We start from the raw sequence: 24435 nt of genomic DNA, 5'->3' as shown, positions 1-24435 counted from the left end.
TATAATTTAGAATTACCCTCAGCTACTGACAATACACAATATGACAAATAGAATTGCAGGACCTGTTTTTACCAGTATTTAAAATAAACCTACGGTAAGTACTGTTTATTTGACATACGTATTAGGCAGCTTGAAATCAGCAGACATTTGCACCTGACCATGCAGAAGTACAACAGCTTCAGTACTCTTCATCAGGAAAGCTGTGTTACAGGTAATTTACTGCTTTCTTACTGTAGTAGGGTAGGGACATTTGTGACAGAAGTTCTCATAAAACAGATTTTTATGTCCACCACAACATATTTACTTTGGTTGATCTGGAAAAACAAAAATATTCTACAAAATGTAAAAGAACTAGACAATGTAAAACAACAGACAGCCTGAACAACAGATGGCATTTTCAGAAGACGCTAGCATATCAGTATCTGAACTCCATGAAGTTTTTATAAAAGCAGAACTAAGCCCTAGGATTTTTAAAAGAAGTCGTAAGTATTTATATTTTTATATATATACACACACAGAGGTATATAAATAAAAATTCAAAGCAGTTTTGTTCAATAAATCTAAGACGTGAGACAGCTGATGGTACAAACAATTGGATTAATAAAAGATAGTCTAGATGGACATCCAACAGCTCTTTAGACAGACCTGTATCTACATTGTATTTTAAAGGTAAACGTGCATCCTGCACCCATGTCCAAGCTGACTGGGAGGCATGAAGCTGTACTGCATGGTTGCCACCTGAAGCTCATAGAATCATAGAATGTGTTGGGGTGGAAGGGACCTTTAAAGGTCATCTAGTCCAACCCCCCTGCAGTAAGCAGGGACATCTTCAACTACATCAGGTCGCTCAGAGCCTCATCAAGCCTGGCCTTGAATGTCTCCAGGGATGGGGCATCCGCCACCTCTCTGGGCACCCTGTTCCAGTGTTTCACCACCCTCATTGTAAAGAACTTCTTCCTAGCGCCTAATCTAAACCCACCCTGCTCTAGTTTAAAACCATTGCCACTCGTCCTATCAATACACTCCCTGACAGAGTCCCTCCCCATCTTTCCTGTAGGCCCCCTTCAGGTACTGGAAGGCTGCTATAAGGTCTCCCCGGAGCTTTGTCTTCTCCAGGCTGAACAACCCCAGCTCTCTCAGCCTGTCTTCACAGGAGAGGTGCTCCAGCCCTCGGATCATCTTCGTGGCCCTTCGTGGTTCATGTGATCTTCCTCCCCACAAGGCTTACCACATTGAGTTCGGAGTTTGATTCTCGTTTGAGATGATTTCTGTCTGCCTCCCTTGGAGCTGGGGACCACTATTTCAATTATACCCCTGAAGTCCTCCATGTACATATTCATAACCAAAAGCTTAAACCTATATAAGCGTGTGCATATATAGAGGTTATTGTTATACACAATAATAGATTTCTGTGTTCAGAACATTTGAAACTACAGTCCTTTAACCAACTACTTGATTAAAGTATCAACAAGACACTTAAAATTAAAGTAACAATTTATACCATCTAAAGGTCTAAACTTTTCACTGATCTCCTTGGGCAAGTAACAGGACCTTACTCATGTATTCGTCCAATTAAAAGAAGTGAACGAGCCCTACACAGCGAGTTCTCCATCACTGTAAGTCTTGATGAAACAGATACGGAGCCATTTACATGAGTGGAATACCTAAGGGTGAAATAGCAAATATTCCATCACCACCCGTGCACCAGCTACTCAGAAGACCAAGCAAAGAGCCAGTTCTCTTGCTGACCAACCAGAAATCTTACACATCGCTGGAATAATACCTTTAAATGGTGCAGTTTATATTCTGAAAGACATTTTCGGGATTCAGCAAATCACCTGTGGTCGTGACTCCAAACAACTGATTTCTCCCTCCAGAGAGCTATTCTTTCAATACTTTTTGAGATTATGAGCTGAGAGACAGCAGCCATGGCAAGGAAGATTAATTACAAAGAGAGACTAGTATAATTTGACATCAATAACTTAAGGCATAAAGAAATAACACATTAAGTACATGAAAACTTCAGGAGATCCATGGACAATAGGAAGAGTTTGTAGCAAACAAAATTCTATAAATTGCTACTGCTAAAAAGAACAGCCTTGGGAAAAACTTCGAAGTCACCAAGTATGAACCCTGACAAGAAATAGCCGAGCAATAATGCTTATATTCATGGATTAAAACAGTAAGGCATAAGCAATATTACATAAAAATGCAGAAAGAGTATCAGGAATTTATAACATCATTGCGTATTACTGCAATGGTAACACATGGCAAGTTTTGAGTTTCTTCTGCAAAAACCACCTGCCACACAAGGACCAGACAGCAATCAGTTCACCCGGACAGTACTCCACCAAAAAATAGCCACTCACCCCTTCCGAAGAGCTGCCACAGAGCACTCCAGTAGTAGCTAGCTATCACTGTGAGAATGTACGTATTTGAAGAATATTTCAGACACTAGAAACTGCAGTGGGAGAGGGCAAAGCTTTATCCAATGGCACAAATACGAATTTCATTTAACCAAACTGCTGCATTTTCTGAAGGAACGTTAAGAGTTTGGATGCTATTCTTCCAGACGTGCTGAAACCCTTTCCCAACAATTCGTAATTCAAATTAATTTTCCTGATAAGGAGCAGGAGATTACAATTGAGTAAGGGGGCCCTACCCACACCGAGCAGTTACCCCGTGGGCCTGAGGGAGCACATGTACGCAAAGCTGTACCATCACACTGCCAGAACTGTAGGTAGATATGCGTTCCTTCATTTTCCCCCCACCATTGCACAAGCATTTTTTTTCATATTTTATTAATTATTAAAAGTTTGTGGTTTTTTTTTTTTTTTTTTTTTTTACAGTAGCCTCTTTTTCAGTTTGCCTAAATCCACTCTTTCCTTTGTTCCCTCTTGCTTTCTCTCCTTTCACTTGTCTCCAAGCTCAGGTTTTCCCCATATGCCTTGCCTTCCCTTGAGGAACAGAACTGTGGCCTTCCCTTCCTTCTACTTCATATCTTCATCCCTCACCCACTTCTCTCCACCTCCCAAATAACCCCATCTCAAAGCCTGCACTTGGTAGGCATTACAGGCAGATAGGACTTCGGGAAAGGCCATGCCTGGGAACTCGGTAACAGAAACACTGCTATTTCATCTTTTTACCAAAAAGTAACTCTCTGATCCTCTCCACTGAGAAAGATTTTTTTGGAAGAACAAAGCTTTGTGCTTCAGGTGACCTACTAGGCGTGCAGCGGTTTGTAGCTCTTTCTTCCTGTTACCTTCTGGGAGCTTTGAACCAAAACTTTGTAAAGCTTTAAATGACTTTAATTCTGTGTGAAATAGGTTGCGGGCAGAGGATAGACACGTAAGGATCACCTGCAGGACAGTGAGGGAATAGTGTTTCTCAGTGAGCTCTCTTGGAGAGCAGGGCAAAAAAAGACGAGTTGCAGGTGTATATCAGGTCACTCCACACTGGGACACTAGCCAAAAGCTCTAAGGACCTTCCTCCCCTGAAACCTCATGAGCTCCAGGTTTGAAGACACACTATGTGCAATCATGAAACCACAACTTCATCATTTGACGAGGACCAGCACTTTCCTACTTTCTGTGAAATTCTCCTGCAGCACGTATAGTCGTCTGTCTTTCTAGATAGAGTGTGGTGGCAGAACTCCTTAAGAGAAGCAAAGCCTAACAAAAAACATAGGTTTTGCACAGAAGCAATTCTACACTGTACAAGCGGAGGCTGTTTTCAGGTTCTCCTCAGTTTACGAGGAAGCAGTGATTTTAGAAAGTTCAGAGCATAGATAAAACAGACTGAATGCTTTGCAGCAAAATGGAAAGATAAGTCTGCGTTAGAGCAACTCCAAAATATTTCTGGTTTTTAGATTTACAAATTGCTGTTTCACCCAGCCTTATGCTAGGATGGAAGACACCAAGAGCACATTAAAAGGCTGCATTCTTGTCAGAACTTCTAAAGACATACTCTACTTTGTATTAATCAAGACTTTCATCTTTTTAAGTTCAAAAGCCTATTTATAGCTTAAGTGACTGATCCTCTCAAATGATGTAACATTTGATTTTCCCACAGAAGCTGGCTGAAGTGTACCTCACTGCCTCAGCACTCTTAGTCCGAACTATCCAATCACCCGACATCACAATCCTACAGTATCTCTACCCCCTTTAAATTAAAAATCACTCAAACAAAAGTCTTGATGTCTGCATATACACCACTTTTTTCATAGTGAAGGACTTCATTTTGCTCTCCGCAGAGCCAACATCAAGAACTCTCCCATTTTACCCCAGCAAAAACTTTGACAGCTACACTGCTCACTGCCTACAACAAAAGTTTTTAAAGGTAAGATTTCTTTCTCATGGCAATCTATAACCGATACTATCTTTTCTCACATCTATTCCATCTCACTGAAGAGCGGGGTTGAATTAAATTTCTTTCCAGAGTAAGAGTGTTTCAAAGCCTACGTAATACGTTTATTTGATTTTTAAGTTAACACCAGTTTTCCTTAACATATTCTGGTCACTAATGTTTTTACCAGTAAATAAATCAATCAGGAATGTTGAGAATACAGGGCTGGGTTTTTTTTGCCAAGGGAAAAATGAATTTAAAAGCAAGAATAAAATGCTATTGAAGCAGAATCAATTATGAATTGTAAGATAATACACAGTCCAAAAGTTACATCAGAATACTCTCAGTCCTGCCAAATTCATCTTTACTGAAATTGTTCAGTAGAAAGAAGGCGATCTATCATGCAATTATTTAAAGTGTACCAAATATTTCTACAGTAGGTCTTGGTTTTGCAACTGTTAACAGTGAAATATTACATGCATATTGCCATCTCATGGATACTACAAATACTTGTTTAAAATTACACGAATGTAATCCCTAGCAGAAAAATACACAGAATCCACACCAAATAAAATTGTGGTAAGATTTACAACCCAAAAGCAAGAACTTTACATTTGAAACAGTCCAAAAATCTGCCTCAGATTCTCTCATAGTAGTTACTATTTTTATGACTTGGCTCAGACTTACTTTAATCTCTTTATTTAGGGAGAAATTGCAAGCTTGCCAACTCTAGCAAATGTTAAGTACTTTAGTAAATTCCCCATCAATATAGGTCGTGCATTCGAGGGAACAAGAATGCAGTAATTTCTGCTCCATCTCCTCCAAAGGGGATTTCAGAATAAGACAGTGATGGCAGAGAGCGATAAAAAAAGTGGCTAAGCCCCTCTGTCAGCTCTCCCCTACTCTCCAGACATCTGTCCGCACTTTGTTGTGCCGTGATTGAGATGCTACATGATGTAGCTCACCCAGCCTGCTGTTATCCTACATAGCTTTTATCTGAACAGGCAGGAGAGCACATGTATTGCCAATACTATCGCGTCATAATTCTTCCATTAAAGTTCATTAATAGTAGTGAAGCGAGTCCAAACAAGTCAGCAAAAACCACACGAAATCCAACAGATGTAAAGATATCAAAGTATGGCACACGTATATAGAAACAGTTTTCATACCCTATGCAGACTTTTCAGAGTATCTAGCCAAACTACCTAAACCCATCAATTCCTTTCAAACCCAGAGTTTTGCTTTTAAAAAAAAAAAAAAAAAAAACAAACGTGGCAACGAACAAACAAAAACGTATATCGTTTCTGAACCCATTCTTAAACAAATGAGTATCTCTACCCAAACAGCTCAGACCTCAAGTAAACAAGTTTCGAGTCCTTTCTTCACTTTACCAAGCAGGACCGCCAGCTGTCCCCGGCACTTGGGGCGATGGGAGTCACCCGGTAACCCAGGTGGAGCCCTCCTCGCCGAGGGATTGCCCCCAGCCGCCTCCGACGAGCCGCTGCCGCCTCTCCCTGACCTCACCCCTGGCTGAGGGCGGTGGAGCCCCCGCCCTGCACCTCCCCGCCGAGAGGGGCCTCGGGGCTTCCCGTTCGCAGCCTCTCCGTAACCAGGCGCCGCATCGGCAGCACAGGAAGGATACGCAAGCACCTACCCTGCTGCTGCACCGGCTGCCCCAGGGTGTATGGGGAGCCCCCCGGCAGGGAGGGGAGCCCGGCGGGCGGGAGCTGCGGGCACCGCATCCCTGCGGCGGTAAAGGCACCGCTGACCGCGCAAAAAGCCGGCCAGCACCCCGGCCGCCGGCACGCCTGGCAGTGCACGCGCAGCGGCTCCCAGTTAGCCGGGGACGCTGCCGTGAAAAGGAGGGAGGGAAGGGGGAGGCAAGAGAAGAAGCCATTACCAGAGTTTTGTTCCCGTTCTTGCTGAGGGGGCCTCGGAAAACTCCCTTGATGTTGCGAAAGTGCCCGTTGCTGAGGTGCGCGGAGCTGATGACAATGTAGTAGCACTCCATGGGGCCGGGGCCGCCCCCCGGCCAGCGGCGGGGCGCTCAGCCGGCCTGGGCTCGGCGGGGAGGGCCGGGGCCGGCGGGTCCCCGCGGCATGTGAGGTGCCGCCGGCCGGCTGAGGGTCGGCGCGGGGGGTGCAGCCCCTCAGGCGCGGCGCGGCGCTGGCTGCCGGGGGAGGAGCGGCGGCACGGCCGCGGCGGAGCCGTCTGAACTGCCGCCTCTGGCGGGCATAGTGTTATTATAGCGAGCAGCCTTGCCGGTCGGCTGCACTGAGCCAATGGCAGGGAGCCACTGGGCTGATACTGAGAGCTGTCAGAGGAGGACATCTGTCACACGCCTCCTTCACCGCCACCCACAGGCCCCACGCCCCGCTGCCCCCGTTGCGGACGGGCCGACACCCTCCGCCGGGGCGACGGCGGGACGCGCGGGGCGGCGGCAGGTAAAGGGGAAAGGGCGTCGGGCAGGGCGCAGAGCCGTCACCCCAACCGCAGCGAGCGCCAGAACCCCGCATGCGGGGTGTGCCCCCCCGCGCCAGGGGCTCCTCTTTTCTGTTTTGGGGGGCGGGCACCACCGCGGGCGCACGAGTGTGATTCCTCCGGGATTGGGGGGGGGGGGGTGGGCAGGGAGAGATGCCCGGGGGTGCGCCACCCCCAGCCCAAAGCTCCTGCCCCTCCTCCGAGCAGCCTCCGCGCACTGCCGCTGCACCCTTTTTTTATTATGTATTTTATTTAATTATTTATTTTTAATGCCTAATTCAGCAGGCACCTTAACCTTCCCGGGGCGGACCCGCTCCCTGGGCCGGGTCCCTGCCGGCCGGGCTCGTTAGCAGGATCGATAGCTGCCGCCGCCCGCCCCTTTCGGCTCTTCTGGCCCGTGACGGCGTAATTGGGTGAAATCGGTCATTTCTCATACCCCCGGGCTCAGGCCAGGCTCCGTCCCGCCCTTGGCCGGGCTGCAGCCGGTGCAGCCCCCTTTCACACCGCAGCAGCCCATCCCCGCCGCATCCCGCCCGGCGATCTTAAAAATCGGGAAGGGTGCCCGGCAAAACTTCTGGGTCACGGCGTGTTTTCGGCGAGAATGGGAAGGGCGGCGGAGAAAGGCCACGGCTGCGTCCCCTCCCGGGGTGCCCGCCGCCGCTCGCCGCCCCCCCCGCGGTTACTCACGGCGCTCCCGGAGCCCGGCAAGAGCCGGCTCTTGCCCCTCCCTGCCTGGCAAGGCCTGGGCGGCTGCAGGGAAACCGGGAATAACCGTGGGTTTGTTGCAGGCTCCGGCGCTGCCACTGCCATCCTCTCTGCCTTAACGTACGTATAACGTACTCGCTCCGTTTTATAAAGCCGCTAGCAAACTATGGATTAAAAGCCATGAGGTACATCAGCATGAAGTAACTGTAATGTACACCATACTCCTTCCTTCACCATTATAAGCATTTCCTTCTTTTTGTAGTACACAAATCAGAACTGGCCGCCAGAACCAGAATTTGTCACAGTATAAGCCATGTTTAATAAAGATTCTCAAGTCCTTTTTTTTTTTTTTTTTTTTACCCTAAGAGATCTATGATTTGCAAGCTTTATCACGTAAGAATTCAAACAACTCTTAGCTTAAATCATCCTCCAGCCTGCTTTACTTTTATTCTGGATTGCAAAAATCAAGATTTATGAGGTGAAATTCCCATGCCAAAAGAGGGAACACCTTAGAAAATAAGCACAGAACCATGACTGAACATCTGCAAATGTCTCTTAGTCAGCATTTACTGCTGGCAACATAATACCACCACTGTCCTATCATCTTGTCCTCCAAAATAAAGGAACTGCTTCCAGGAAATTGGGGGAGGGGGGCAAACACTTTCCTGGCAGAAATTCATCTGTACGGTTTGTGTCCTTGATGAAGGAAGTCCCAGTTTATGACAGGTGTCTTCCTCTGATAAGCATTTTCTATCATTACTTCCCTTCGTACACAGTGAACAGTAAATTTTGACAGCTGTCGCTCATCCTTCAGCATTTGCAGTACTTAGGAAGGAAACTTGGAAATGGCAAAAGTGGAAAGTTTTGACAGCTGAGACACAGGTGAGAGATCACAATTTGCTGCTTCTTGTTACAGCCAAAGAAAAGGTGAAAATGTACATAATAACACTATTTTTCTGCTTGTGAGTATGTACGCATACATCCAGAAATAACCGACAAGTTTATTAAAGTGTAAAAATGATGTCGATATCATAAATATTTGATAGATTTAACAACAGAGCACATTTAAGGCCTGGTTCCACTTTCAGAGAGGATCACAGGTATGACTCTCAAAAACGTCCTAAGTTTAGGAACAATAAAGTAATGAAAAGACGGAGAAAGAATAACAAAAATTAAAAAGAAATAAAATTATGCAACTCCTTTCTGGGAATAAATATATTCCAACTTGGAAGAGAAGAACAACTTTTTCCACCTTCTAAATGTCAGGACCCCTCTGCCTGGGAATGCAATTCCTCACAGACCACCTACACCACACATCCACCATTTCAAAGAATGAGAACATTTTTCTCTGAAGTCCTTGCACTGACTATTTCATTACACATCACCGACACATTTAATTGCACCTACATACATATGCTTTTTCAGGGTTCTACAGCTGCTCTCTGGCCTTTCAGAGGTCTGCAGGCACTGCTTGCACACTCTTGTTACAGTATGAGGACATGGGAAGCGTCTTACTGTAGAAACAGAGGAATAATCTACTTCGGTAGTTCAAGTTTGAAAGGATCGACATGCTTTGTAACAAATGAGAGTATCTTAAACAACTTCAAAAGCTGCTATAGCGTCTGCTAATGAAGATTGTTGTCCTCTATTAAAGAAGAAAAAAAACAACCCACAACTAAAGACCTCCAAATTACTCTATAAATGACAAGTTCTACTAAATAGCACCTAATAAGCAAAATACACATTTCCTACTCCTACTTATTCTGGTTGGCCTTTTTTTTTTTTGTCTGCTTCTATGATACTTTGCTATCACCAGTTTTCCTCGTGTGTCTTCCTTTAATCCTTCACTGTACTGTTCCTGCCTCATTCTGTTTCTCTATTGTGATCACACAGGCTCAAGATGATTCTTCCTTCCCATTTTTTTTTAATCTTAATAAATTGCAAATTTCATCAGTCCCTAACGCTGTGGCTCCTACCATCAGTCTTACCTATTTCTGTCTGTCCTATTCCCCTGGGTAAATATCTGGGGTTTGAGCTGTGTCTGCTGCTATTTATTCAAACCTCTGCCATGTAATAATAACCAGTGCTGCTGATTTACTCATTCTCTTATTCTCCTTGATGCTACTTATTTGCAAAAATCTTCAAGGAGTTATTCCTGTATAAAACTGCAAATATCGACTCAAGAAACAGGCTAAGAATTTGAGAGACTTTCTGAATAACTTGTGAACTACAAGCCAGTGAACAAATTACACTAGTGCACAGACATTGTACTGGTTTTCTGCCTGTGACAATACTCAGTATTCTGCATTTGAGCACTTACTAATATTCATCATTCAATAAATACTTCTGGCATAATCCAGAAAAAATAGTCAACAGTATAAACAATCCCCTTTTCTTTAACAGCCTTTAAAGCATGGCACAGAGTATGTGTTACCAAGTGAATATATACTGAGAAATCATTCACTCACTGCTGAAACATAGCCATCAAGGATAGAAAGAAATATCTGTGCTGTAAGTCACAAGAAACTCAATTCAGCTCCCACAGCAATTCTTATTGAATTCAATAAAATTCAGTTTATCCTAAGAATATCTCCCTGTAAGTAATCTGCTGCCTGAGACAACCTTTTTACCGTCTCCTGCACTTTCAGTCTCCTTTTATTGCCTTTTTTTTTTCTTTTCACTTAGCCTTGTATGTTTTTCCCCCATTTCAGATGTCTGTCATTCTTGCAATAAGCAGAAGGAAAAATGGGAGTATCCTGTGTAGCTTTTAAAAGCCATTGTGGTGTAACACACATTATACACTATATTACAACTGTATTCATTCATCAGCTCTGGGGGTGGCAAAGCTAGAAGAAAGGAAACTGGGACACTCTGGTAGCCTAGTTCCTCATCACATCCTTCACCGTATGTGATAAGTATCATAGCGGGTTCCCTATTTCAGCGCATGACGTAAGTGGAGCACTGGTATCACAAAAGCTAAGGAAAGGCAATAGCGACCAAGCCCTGTAGCATGCGGTTAAAATCATGGGCTGTAGCCTGCAGCCCTCGAAAGTCACAGGAAGAGGACTGCAAAGGCTTAAATGAATATTTCTGCTTGATCCCAAAAGTAGCAATGAAGATTTATTAAAACACACATTTTTTTTTTTTCTTTGCTCCCTCAGCCCTCCAAAGCCCATAATTTTATACCACAGCCCTTGCAGAACAGCTCCGGGAAGCAGCAGCCTGGCAAGAATTGCCCCCTCTCTCTTTTCACATATCCATGTAGCATCTCTATCTAACCCCAAACAAATAATTCATGTGGGTAAGAGATGCAAATGCACCCCTTGTATTCCAAATTACCAATACTACCACTGTCTGCTTTAGGATACTATTAGGGAAAAAAACCCTTTCTGTTGTTATTTAATCAAATACACTGTTATCTGTATCTTCCCTGCTTAATGTTTATGCTGCAGTTTCCCCAACAACTCATGCACGCTCCTTCTTTTTTCCTTCCTTAATCCCTCCCTAACAAAAAAATTGTAAATGACAGTCGGAATATAAGCTGACATCAACAAGTAACTGAGGTACCACAAAAGCATTAAATAGCAGGAGATTTTTACAAGGGCCAGAAAACACCTGATGGTCTAAGCCAAGGTAAAAAGAATCCGCTGCAAAAGCAACTCTTGCCAGTTTCAAACACTGAAAATTCACTCTGCTATGTTAAACACCATCTTACAGGCAAATCCTCCATCATGCATGCTTGAGGAGTGGCTCTATGTGAAGAACAAATGGAGCCAGCAACTGGTAAACGAATCCTGAGAACAATCTGTGATGGAATTAGAGTTTCCCAACATCCACTGAAACCAAACACCCAAGCTGAAAACAAACACCCAAGTCAAAACCAAACAGAACAAATTAAATCAACTTATGAAAAATCATATGACAAAAATTGAGTCATATAGTCTCATCAAAGGCAATAACCTCCATTTTTCACAACTGACTGCTATATAAAATCCTCTTCAGCTTCACTTCCAGAACAATCCAGCACAACAGCGCAAGGAACAGTCTTCCAGTGACAGCATGGAAAAAAATCAGAAAAAAAGATACCTCTCCATAAATCAAAAAGCAAATGCAGAAAGATCACACTTTTGTGCACCACTGGGTGCATTTTTGCAGAGCCACCAGCCAAAACTCCCTAAAATCCAGCAGACAGGTTACATAGCTAGCACAACATTAAAGCAAATGACACGTTAACTCCATAAGCAATATCCAAAGAGGTTTCAAGCAGCCCTACACTCTTTTGTACTTTTCTGCAAAGGAAGTTGGCTACATAATGAGCACCAAGTTTTAGTTTTTACCAGTTACAATTTTTTACTTAATTTTAACCAGTTAAAACTTACGTTGTTAAAGAATACAGCACTTCAAAGATATTTGGGAAACTAAAAGCTTTTAACCAAAATAAACGAGGCATCAAGAGAAAACCTGGTAAACAAAAGCAAATTAGTGAATAAATAGGAAAACAGTACATTTTGAGATCTAGGATAGCAGATGGGTTGTGGCCATTTATCAGAAACAGATTCTTTTCTTCACCAGCGTCCACACAACTTTTTCCAGAATTAAAAGATCTGGAGTCTAAAGCATTGATCAAAAGTCTTCCACAGTCAATAGGAAACTTCACCTTCAGTGAGCTTGGGCTCAATTACTGAAGTAGTAGGTATTTCTATAGGAAGAAGTTCTGAGGTTCCCCTCAGGACTTGGCATTAGCTCCAAGCTTTTCCACTGGGTGGTGGTAATGAGATCATGAAGTTCATGAGAACTGACAACAGAAGTACTCAGAACACAACCAGTATTCATTCATTCATGTATTCATTCATTCTGTCTCTGTGTATACACATATGTATTTTTGTGTTTGTGAACACGTATACCTACCTATGTGTACATAGGCAACATTGCAAATTTGTATCTCCATTAGACTTTATGCCACAGTAACGAAAGGATGAATAAAAATGTTTCTAAAATCTTTCAAGGGATGAAAGAAAACACTGAAAACATTTTTATATTTTTTTGAAAGGGCTAGCCTCTAAAACTAATCTTAAATGCTGTCTGCTTCTTTAGCATTTAGTTCCACAACATAATTTTCTCATTGTAAAGGCTGAAGAGAGCTGCGGTGATGCTGACAACAGGTCAGAAAGTAGCACTATAATATTCCCGAATGAGCCAATATAAATTGGAAACCCACTGGGGAAAAACACTCCAGTGGTTAATATTTTAATACATTTCATTCAGTTCAATATATGACACACTATTATGGCTTCCTTTTTCATGTGATCTGTAATAGCCACAGAGAAGAATGGAAATGAAATTAAAAATGATGTGTTTACTTCTCTAATATTACACATTTCAGCAAGATCCATTATTTCGAATGGGATCATTTGGCATCATCTGAAAATCAAACCCCTTTGCAATATTTATGGTTACAACCTCCCAGTTTAAGACACCATAAATCACATCAGGCATTAATTGATTCACTTTCACAGGGCGCTTGTTCTAACAATAGCAAAACACAGTAGAATATTAAATACATGCAGGGGAAGGATATTTCTAATATTGTATAATATGACGTATTGCTATGTACAGTTTAGATCGTACCCCTTTACACCACAGCTTAGATAAGGAGCAGGCAATAGTTATATATGTACATAATCAAAGAGTTTGCTTTCAACCTTCAGCAGCAGCGAGAACAGTAAGGCAGTCGGAGCTTTGCCCCATGGATCCTGGGCAGCAGAGCACATGACACGCGTTGTCAATAGCACTGCCAGGCTTGCTTGGGAAAACAAAGCAAGATGCAAAGGCTGTCAGAGCCTTACATCTACACTGATTTACTGTTCTGCACCAAAGTTTCATCTCCTGATTTTCTCAGACTAGACTTCTATGCTTAATTTGCCTTTTTTACTGTACAGTATAAAATGGCTGTAGAACTTCTTGCAGGAGTGTGTATGAGCTGCATGATACATCATCATCATAATTTTAAAACCCCACAATTTTTATGACTTATGATTTAAATACAGGTAGATACGTGCAGTATGGTAATAGTCTTGAAGTACTCATTATGGTCCTCCTGAGTGGTGCTTAACACTATCAACTTACTGTGTGAAAGGCCCTGTTTACTCATTAGAAAAATTATATTTTTTTTTCCACAATAAGTAATGATTTACCAATCTGTCTGCTGTAGCAAAAGAATACTAGCAAAAGAATTTAATCCAACTTTCAAAATATTAATACTTATGTGCTTAATTAAAGATAGCCATATCAAAATAGCCTCGAGCGTATTATAGATTGCTAGCCTGAAAAAATTTCATTATAAGAAGCAAAGTCAGTATTGTTCTAAAAATAGAGAGGATTTCCAAAGCCTGGCATATTGTTTTTGGCATTTCGACAATTAAAAAATGTCTACATAATCCATTTAATTAAGTAAAAACTTACTCATTAGCTCAAGCTATATAAATCACACTAAGTTTTATCTCAATGAACATTTTCTTGGATATCTGTAAAACCTGTGTAATCAGAAGACAAGGCAGAATACTGTTAATAGCAATATCAAGACAACTGCATGGGTAAGCTGAAAATACATGCCCAAGCAGAAACACAAGCAGTTGTTTTTTCATCCAATTTTTGAGTTGCCTTGGAGTTATATTGCTTTTGATTGCTGAATCCTGAATTAACAGTCCTTCTTGTTTCCAAGAAGGGGGGATGAAGTATTGTTACTTTTAATGACTACACATTAATTTAATTAAAATAATATGCATCCCGACCTCATTTATTTATTATTTGAGTGGAAAAAAGTTTAGAGGTTTCAAGATTTTTCTACTCTACAGTTACGTTCACATGGTCCTTTAGAGCAACAGTTCCTGGTGATAAGTACATGGATAGGGCCACCAAAAATAAACCTTCTCCAGTTTTAAAAGACCATCTTCCACTTCCTTCTTTGCATAATTGTGACACAGTGTGTGCTCAAAGAACAATTAAGACTGGCTTTGTTATCTCTTGTGCAACCCAGGGGAGTGGTAGTCCCGGGGAGCCAGGACAGCCCTGCTTTTGCCAGCAAAAACGGTAAAATCAAGATAACAGAGACTTTGTGAAGTTCTGTGTTTCCTTGAGAGGCTGCCATGCCTGATAATTGTCCTTTGCCTCATTACCTGTGAAATGCACATTAAAGTTGACACCCCTAATGAGGGTTTTAGAGATCATGCTAAACATGTATGACTATAGCACTCGTCTCTCCACCCAAATCATACAACACGTCACCTAGGGGAGGGAAACCTTGTAATTTGGGGGATAAAAGGATGGAGAAAATGACTGTTAAATTGGGAGAGAAGAAACTCAATACGTGACGGAGCAGTCGACGGGCTGCGTTCTCGTCCCCCACCCCAGGCAGGGACGCCTTTCTGGGTGAGCGCTGCGCCTTCCGCCCTCTGCTGAATGTTACCCCGGGTTGTTGTACTATCATTATTTTTGCTAGAAATATTAACCTTAATTAATTAGCGCTATTGTAGTTAGTGAATTTATCAACGGCAATCTGAAATCTGCGACTGTCGCTCTCAATAAAATGACTAATTTCGATTATTTGTGAATCTGACTCAGTGCAAGTCCTTTGCTGGGACTCTGATAGTAAATCAGTGCAAGTCCTGGGACTCTGACAGACAAATATCAAAACTACAGTCCTTTAATGCAACACATATATATTTTAAAATAGTTAGGAGCTTAATTTTCCATTTTCATTACTGCTACATACACTCCAATGTCCATAACTGTATATTAATGCTTTCTCCACACAAACCTGAATTTAGCACAGAATATTCATTATCTATATCTACAAGCACTCAAAATAATGCATATTTGCTTTTACACAATTTCAACACTGACATCTCCTAAATATATTAAATTACCCTTGAACAGACCTTAACATTGGCATTTCCATTAGAACCAATGACCCTAATGTATGTGAAATGCAAATAGTATAAAAGGAAAAGAAAGTATAAAATGTTTTAAAAGTCAAAACAAAAATAAAACTAAATTATTCCCTGGGAACGAGTGTGCTGTATACTTTTTACAGGAAAATGCATTTCCTGTAAAACAAAAACAAACCAAAACATGTAGAAAACATGCAGAAGAAAACAAAACAAAACAAAAAACACCACAAAAAAAACCCCCAAAGAAAAACTAGAAGAAATAAGACACGTTTAAACCTGCTGATCCGGAGTCAATTTGAAAAAAAAAAAAAAACACAAACCAACAAAGAAACCTCAGTCCTACTTTTTTTGAAGCAGATATTGAGATCTGTAACTTGTATTTATTAAAACTGAGCCTGGTAGACTCAGCCACCGTCAGGATGGTCCCTCACCCCCTACATTGTCTGAACTTGCCACTTTTAAATGTTTTCACTGTTACACTTCTGTCAGCTTGAAATCCCCATCAATTATGTGACCTAACACTGAAATCATAACTTTCAAGCTTTTCTCTTCCTCTTTACAAATACTCATGCATTACTGCAAGACACTGTATCCCCGTAGCTTCTGCTGGTAAAGCTTTGTTGTCATTACTTTAATTCTCAAACATAAATTGATTCCATGAGCTTCCTAGTCATTTTCGTACCTCTTCTCTAAATTCCCTCTGCTTACTTTCCAGAGCATAAAATTCTCTTATAAAAGTATATTTATAACCAAATGACCAAAAGTGTAATCTACTCGCAGGCAGATTATATTTAAAGGTCATGGCTTAAAGACAGCAATTTAAGTTCTTTGACTGTATATTCATCTCCATTATGTCCTCCACATTACTTTCAGAAAGCAAAACATGGATTAGTTTCATAATAACACCATAAAGGTTGAAAAGTAGGAGCTGTAACAAAGTTGTCTCATTGACAGACTGAGAATAAAAATAACGTTCAGGGAATGCCACTCCTGAGACTGAATACGAAAGCACAGGACACAGGTCTACCTCACTAACTCTTCAAGTAGATATGTCTAAGATGGGCATTCCCATCAAGACTGCAGCCAAGTAAAAATTATTAGGTGCCTAGTGCCTACCTTTGGGGATGGGATGAAACACACCATTGATAACACTTCCTTTCCCTCCACCAGTTACAGAAAGCCTCCGCAATACCATCGTCATCTGAATATTAAGGATCTAGTCTAAGGCCAGGTGGGGTAAGTTGTATCTTCAGCCTACATTAGGAGGAACTTTACTGCTCTTTGATGGTCTCCTTCGTCTTTCATTCTTTACACTTGTCGAGACTCTCCGGTATGGGCTGACATTGATACTCCAGCCTGCCCTTGTGCTCTCTCTTCAGGGCTGGGAAGCCTGTACTATCTTTCATATCGGCATCGCAGGCTCCTCACATCCACAATTTGTTTTCCTCATTGCTTAATTTCCAGTACAGTCAATTCTTTGACTGTAATTGATGCTTCATGTTGCAAAATGTGTTTTCTTGTCATTTCTCATCTGCAGTTTACTCACCCTTGATATGAGGAACTAATGAGAAAGCTGAGAGAAAACCAAATACTATTTGTATTAATTTATTAGCAGAAAGCCAATTTTTGCTCAATATTGCAACCATGTATTTTGGATTTAACAGAATGTTCCTCAAACTGAAGGCTAGCATTGAAATAAGTGGATTTTGGACAAAGCATTTACTGACCTCATGAAAACAGCAGCAGGAAACCAACTCCAGTGGTAAACACTGGATCATAAAGATGAAAAACTGTATGTGTTTCTGGTCTTTGAACTGCTATTCTACAGAGCGATAAGAAACATCATCTAGGATTTAATTTCCTAACAGAAATAAGAAAGGAATGTGCAAACCCTCTCTTATGTGATCTAACATTAGATTGCAGTACATGATAAAAATATCTTAACAGGCGTATACCTAAGGAAGATAAAATTCCATCCCTTCTTCCTGAAGATGCTTGCTATACACAAATCCATTTAAAAATAGCAGATTTCTGGTTTGCAGTGCATGACTGCCTTCAGGAAATGATTTTTGGCAAAATCTGCTCACAGTTACTGTATCATTTTAGTGCTTCTGTAATGGTATCTCATAAAATGCTCTTCGTATACGAGATTTATGAATGAAACCTGTCAAAGTATATGTAGTACAAGAACACCATTGACAAATTTCTTTGTAATTTAATTCTTAACTGTAGTCTAACTGTATCATAAAGGGTCTATATGACAAACCACCACCATTATATGAAATGTCTCTGTTTTGTATGTATTTGTATTTTGTATGTGCATCTTCTCTGTGTCATTATGCATCTCCTCACTGACTCTTTTATCTTAAATTATATTTTAAAAATATTACATTTCCAGGCTCTACCAACTACAAGATTATTTCCAGATCAACTCAGATTTTGAAAGGGTTCATTATGACCAAGGTTGTCTGTTTAATCAATAAAATGATTGAATTTTACCACAAATGCTATACATTTCATATTGTGATATATTTACTGCAGGGACAATATAAAAAGCGTTTACAAATGATGCAGGCATGTTCAGCATCCATGTACAGCCTCTGCGAATAGTGGAGATGGGCAGCGCTCTGAATTTGCGAGTATTTCCTCTGCTGTGCAATGGGCAGCATTTTAAGATGAGTGGTTATACCAAATAAGGGCTCCCTTCCTCAGCTTCAACTTTTTTGCTGCTCTGCAGGTTTTGCAGTTTCACCTCCCAGTGTTTCTAACCTCGTGTTCTCATTTTACAGCACTACTGCTACCATTAACAGGAATAGTTTTCCATGGTCACCTTGTATTTTTCTTAGGTAAATTAAAAAAAGGCTAATTATTAATAAGATGCAGTAACATACGTATGCCTGAACACACTAAGACGGTGTCTATCCTGTCTTGTTGTAACAATTTCTGAGTCCCACCTGCCATGCTTAAAAAAATCACAAAAAGCATTTGTAGTATACATTCATCACATTGCTTCCTAAAAATGTCTCAGAGAAGGTTTGGTTTTTTTTCCTGTACACGTCTATTGGATGATAAAGCAGATAGGATTTCCCACATTTATCTCCAGTACATCTTCTGCGTCAGCCTGTTATATGACTCTGCAAAGCATAGCATATATCTTGGTCGTGTGCAAGGTCTGCTTGGGAAGCCAGACTTTCAACCAGCTCTTCATGCCACAACCAAAATCATCTGACCTTAAGAAGATACTCAAACTATCCTGTTAAATACATTTATGTGTGAAAAATCTTCAGTTAAGAAAGTTTCAGCAAAGCCTGACCTTTCCTTGGACGTACTTCAAGACTTACTGTAACATTATATTCCAATAATAGAAACTTCTCAAATGAATAAGTAAATATTTAAATTTTACAGATATTACCCAAAGGAAAATCTTTAGTTAAACGTAAATGGTATGATTCCTAAAATTTTGCTTATGCCCATTAGGTAAAGTAGAGTGTTTGGATAAAACAACTACGATTAATTTTTGATTTAATTTTTTTCTCAAATATAACATGCTTCTGGAAATCATACTTAGTGAACATACTTGTGGTTCCAAGCCCACACAGTATTTTAATTCCATAAGGTGCGTGGGAGGTTTTTTTAAATCCACATAATTTTTCTGTGGTTTTTTTTTTAACATGTTAAATTATTATCATCGGATGGAGGGGAAATTAAACATTCTGAATGTGTTAAAAGCCTCGGTCTTCTTGACTCCTATTACCAACTGCTAACTGCTGCTAAAACGCATCCATTTTTGGAACATGAACAACCTTGATAACATCGGATGAAGGCAAAATAAAAATAGAGCTTTGGCAAAGCCACAAATTGAATTCCGGTGTTTCAGAACACCGTGTAAAGCTCTTGATTGCCTTCGCAAATGTAACTCACTACATTAATATTGAAGCTAACTCATTTCCTAACTTTTCTAAGAGCAGCCAGAACTATAGTCATGCTGGAAAAGACGGGAACTAAATAAAATCCAGGCTATGTAAATAGCTGCGATTTGTTTTTTCCTGATGGATAATGAGGAAGACTTTAAGATAAGAGGAAAGGTTTTGTGAAATATGTTCCTAAACAACCTTGTTTCTAGTTTTCCTTTACTTTTTGGCCAGTTCTGTTTAATATCTTTATCAATGATCTGAATGAGGAAATCAAATGCACCCTCAATCAGTTTGCAGATGACACCAAACTAGGTGGGAGTGTTGACCTGCTTGAGGGTAGAAAGGCTCTGCAGAGAGATCTGGACAGGCTGGATTGATGGGCTGAGGCCAATGGTGTGAGGTTCAACAAGGCCAAGTGCCAGGTCCTGCACTTGGGTCACAACAACCCCATGCAGCGTTACAGGGTTGGGGAGGAGTGGCTGGAGAGCTGCCTGGCAGAGAAGGACCTGGAGATGTTGGTCGACAACCAGCTGAATATGAGCCAGCAGTGTGCCCAGGTGGCCAAGAAGGCCAACAGCATCCTGGCCCATATCAGGAACAGTGTGGTGAGTAGGACTAGGGAAGTGATCGTCCCCCTGTCCTTGGCATTGATGAGGCCCCACTTGCAGCACCGTGTCCAGTTTTGGGCCTCTCACTACAAAAAAGACATTGAGGTGCTGGAGTGGGTCCAGAGAAGGGCAACAAAGCCGGTGAGGGGTCTGGAGAACAAGTCCCATGAGGAGTGGCTGAGGGAGCTGGGGTTGTTTAGCCTGGAGGAAAGGAGGCTGATGGGGGGGACCTTATCGCTCTCTACAACTACCTGAAAGGAGGTTGTAGAGAGGTGGCAGTCGGTCTCTTCTCCCAAGTAACAGGCGATAGGACAAGAGGAAACAGCCTCAAGTTGCACCAGGGGAGGTTTAGACTGGATATTGGGAAAAATTTTTACACTGAAAGGGTTATTAAGCATTGGAAGAGGCTGCCCAGGGAAGTGGTTGAGTCACCATCCCTGGTGGTATTTAAAAGACAGGTAGACACAGTGCTTAGAGATATGGTTTAGTGATGGTTTTTGTCAGAGTCAGGTCCCCTCCAACCTAGGCAATTCTATGATTCTATGATTATATATGCTAAGGTTCCCCTTATTTCCTTTTTCTAAGGATGATAAAAGCAATCTTCTTCATCACCTTAATTATTTGGCTTTTAAGATGACTGGGATTAAAACACATCCTGTATGTTTTCTTTACTCATATAGTCCTTATTTTAACACATAGTCCTGTATACAGCATTTGGATTTTATCACTATTCAGACATGCAATAATACAGATGCTTAGTGAGAAGCAAGCTCAGTTTTTGCTATCTGGGTCCTGTTTACCTGACACGACCATGCATCTGACGCATTGAGAAGAGGTCCCTGGAGCACAGACCTACGCAGCAGGGAAAATTCTGGGTTGTTGAACAGGATAGTGCTGTCTTGATCCTGCATGTCTCTGCAGGATGTGTTGATGCATACAAGGTGGCAACCACATTTTTCGCAATCCCTCCAGCAATATTCAGAGCAAATGTGTTCTGCACAGACCTTCAGTAGGGCAATGTGACTCCCATCACCTTCATATCACAAAGTGCAAAGCTGAAAATCTCTGCTTCACAAACATGCCTGGCTGAGCTCAAAAACTCTCCGCTCCAGGTATTCCAGCTCCTGTCCTCATGCCTCCATCTCTCTGTCTACTTGCTTGTCTGCAATGCATCGATCAAACTTCTGCCAGATCGCAAGCTCGTAAGGATGCTCCAATGAGGCAAGTATGTAGGCGCTCTATGGCATCCCACCAAGGTGCAATGTCATGGGGGTGATGTCATGAGAGGGCAGATTACATGTACAATATATATATGACCACTTTTTCCCCATTTCACAAAGAGTTGCCTGAGGTCAGGCAAACGAAATGGGAAGGTTGTCGGAGGTGCTTGTGTTTCCAGACATGGGGAGGGACTCTTTATCAGGGAGTGTAATGATAGGACAAGGGGTAATGGTTTCAAATTCAAGGAGGGTAGATTTAGATTGGATATCAGGAAGAAATTCTTTACTGTGAGGGTGGTGAGACACTGGAACAGGTTGCCCAGGAAAGCTGTGGATTTCCCATCCCTGGAAGAGTTCAAGGCCAGGCTGGATGAGGCTTTGAGCAGCCTGGTCTAGTGGGAGGTGTCCCTGCCCATGGCAGGAGAGTTGGAACTAGATGATCTTTGAGGTCCCTTCCAACCCGAACCATTCTATGATTCTATGATATAGCAGATTTAAAAACTAAAATAAAATAAGCATTATGTAGCATTTATTAATATACATTCTGTATCCTATAGTAGCACACAAAGCATAAGGTACAATTCAGCAAGAGAAGAGATCTTTCCATTGGAACTGGGTAAACATACAGTGCCCTAGCTACAGCCTTTACCTTCCCTTTGCCAATTTAATTTCACCGTCACTTTGATGTAGTTCGCAGATGTGGGTGGTTTTGTTGTTTGAGGTTTTTTTATCGTATAAGGTCTAATAGGAACCAAATTTTTCACATTTCTTTCAAAGCTCTATAACATTTTGACTATTATGCTAGGAACAGTCAACTTGCTGTTGTGGGTTTTGCCTTCAACTACATTGCAATTTAATGACCCATAAAGATGTTAAAGCCATTCTTCTGAAAAGGGCTCTCATATCCCTAAATGCACACCACTGAGTGGCCCTAATGAAGTCAATGAGACCAACAATCTACGCTGATGGACGTTAAGTCGGTCTCAAAACTTAGAAAAGGAGTTTGCTGAAACAGAGGTACATAAAAGCAAATCTATTGGTAATAAAAGCAAATCTTTGGTAATAAATAGAATCAGAAACTGGAGAGCTGAATGTCTTTGCTGACTGCTTTAAAATCAAGATTAAATAAGAGGTTGTCTAAGAACAAGGATACCTGCTTCATTGACAGAGTATGGTACGTCAGAGCACAATTAAATCAATGGTCTTAGAGTTTATTTTTGTTTAAACTGCAGTCAGTACCAGCCATTGACCAATAACAGTATTTAAATAGAAAGCAAGCAGTGTCACTACTGTGCAAGAAAAATAACCCAGCGAAGAATAGGAAATACACTGTAGTGGGAAGAAAGCTAAGTGCAGGAATCAGTTATTTAAGGATTCTGTCGTGCCTGCTGCCCACAACAACAAAAACAAACCCGTCCACTGTATTTTCAGAAATGAGCTATCTGCCAACAATATCACAGCAGTTGCAAGCTTCACTAAAGATTTCAGCTTAATTACTATAATATTCCTCCAAGCATTGCTAAGCACTAACCTTACAACAAAGGACTGGTCTGTGGCTCTGTAACAGGGTGCCCAGCATCTTCCCTTCTCTCTAATAGGAGAGTTTGGATGTGAAAAGCTCCATTCAAGCAGTTGAAATTTTTGAAAGCACCACCACTGCTATTCAATCTCCTTCCAGTAAAGATACTCTTGTAGGCCACAGGCAACGACATATGATTTCTTATCATCTGTGCTGGGATCCTACAAGTACATGAAAAGCCCCTTGCTCAAGCACACTGCCACATGTTTGTTGCACCCTCCTGCTCTTGGAGTTAATCAGGACTACGGCATATGCTTCTACAAGAAGGGAGCCTCCATTATTCAGCCAAGAGAAACATATATACACATACATATATATTTTATACATACACATGACAGATATATAGATGCAGAAATCTATTACAGAACTTTCACCCCCAGGGAATGCATAAAATATTAAGTCTTTTAAGAGCTCTCATTTTATACTACACAACAGATCCAAGATAATACATGGACCCCTGCAAACTTGGGCAGGAAAAGAGCAAAGCACTTTTGATCGGCACAAGGATAAACTGCTGCTCAAGGAACTCCCTGTGGTAAATTCCCCTGCCATGTTCCCCATGACTGATTTTCACAAGCAGGAGTAAAACAGAATCATGCAAGCTGTGACCATGCCTAAAAAGTAAATCTTTGAATTCAATTGGCAAAATGAGTCACACAGCAATATCATCAGGACCACGATACAGCTTAGGTTTTCTTCACAAAGAGCAGGAGAACGTACTCAGGAATGACACTCAAAGAAAAGCAGTCACTGTTGGCAAAATGTGTTTTTAATGGCAAATAGTGCCAGGTTGAATGTGCTGGTACAGCCTCAATGAAATAAATTAATGCTGTATCAACTTAAATCCCACAAGCTTCTGGAACAATAGCTCTGGGTGATGGAAAAGTCTTCATTATATGCTATTGAAATCAAATGAAAGGAAAAAAGGAAACGGAAAGGGAAAGGGAAATAGCTTACAAACATATCAGAAAGAAATTTAATAGGTGAAATTCACTATTCCTTTTCCTTTTGCCACTTCTTGCCAGTTTGTTGTTCACATCTTGCACAGGGCTACCTTTTGCCTACTGTAAATGGCCTTGGTCTTTTATACCCTCTGAGCAAGCCATTTCTAGCTGCCACTTCACTGTTCTTTGTTGAGTTATTTTAATGAAGAACCTTCTTAGTTATCACAAGGCTATTTTCCATATAAAATTAAACTGAGTGACTAGTCAATACTTAGAAGTAGCAGAACAACTCTATGTGTGAAGAGCAAGGTATCCTTCTGACTTCTTCTGTGGTCCACTCTGTTTTTACTAAACAATGATAGCTTTCATTGCTCTCCCACAGGGTACTCACAAACAAGCAAAACCCCTCAAAGATGATCTCCTGAAGTTTAAGAATAGGAAGTTTGCTAATAGTAAATAGTTAGACTTAATGGAGAATGGATGAACAATATCCCAGCGGACATCTAAACATGACGCTACATCCCTGGTTCCCAGTGTTACTGCAATAATTGTCATTGCAATTATAGAGTTACAAATGAATTTATAAGCAAACATGTTCCAACAGGTCACATTTGTGATACACAGTGCTGTTGGGGTAACACAACATAAAAGAAAGCTAAAAGTTAAAAACAGCCTGCCGCATATCTAAAAA

At 41.3% G+C, this 24435-nt stretch overlaps 1 protein-coding gene across 2 annotated transcripts in view; it reads right to left on the bottom strand.

Annotated features, from left to right (window-relative positions):
* Nucleotides 1–24435, bottom strand: part of ZNF804A (zinc finger protein 804A) — a 229848-nt gene that overhangs the window by 149737 nt on the left and 55676 nt on the right. Inside the window, exon 1 of one of the 2 annotated variants that reach the window (XM_074594335.1) lies at nt 6245–6463. The exons of the other annotated variant lie outside the window; for it this stretch is intronic. Within the exon in view, the coding sequence (XP_074450436.1) occupies nt 6245–6355 (111 nt within the window). The 5' untranslated portion in view covers nt 6356–6463. Of the gene's footprint in view, nt 1–6244; nt 6464–24435 lie in introns of those variants that run through there. 2 annotated transcript variants of the gene reach the window in all.

The sequence above is a fragment of the Larus michahellis genome, chromosome 7 (genome assembly GCF_964199755.1).
Source record: "Larus michahellis chromosome 7, bLarMic1.1, whole genome shotgun sequence".
In the NCBI taxonomy this organism is placed as follows: domain Eukaryota; kingdom Metazoa; phylum Chordata; class Aves; order Charadriiformes; family Laridae; genus Larus; species Larus michahellis.
Note: the sequence above shows the minus strand (reverse complement) of the source record. Positions and strands in the feature narration are given on the sequence as shown.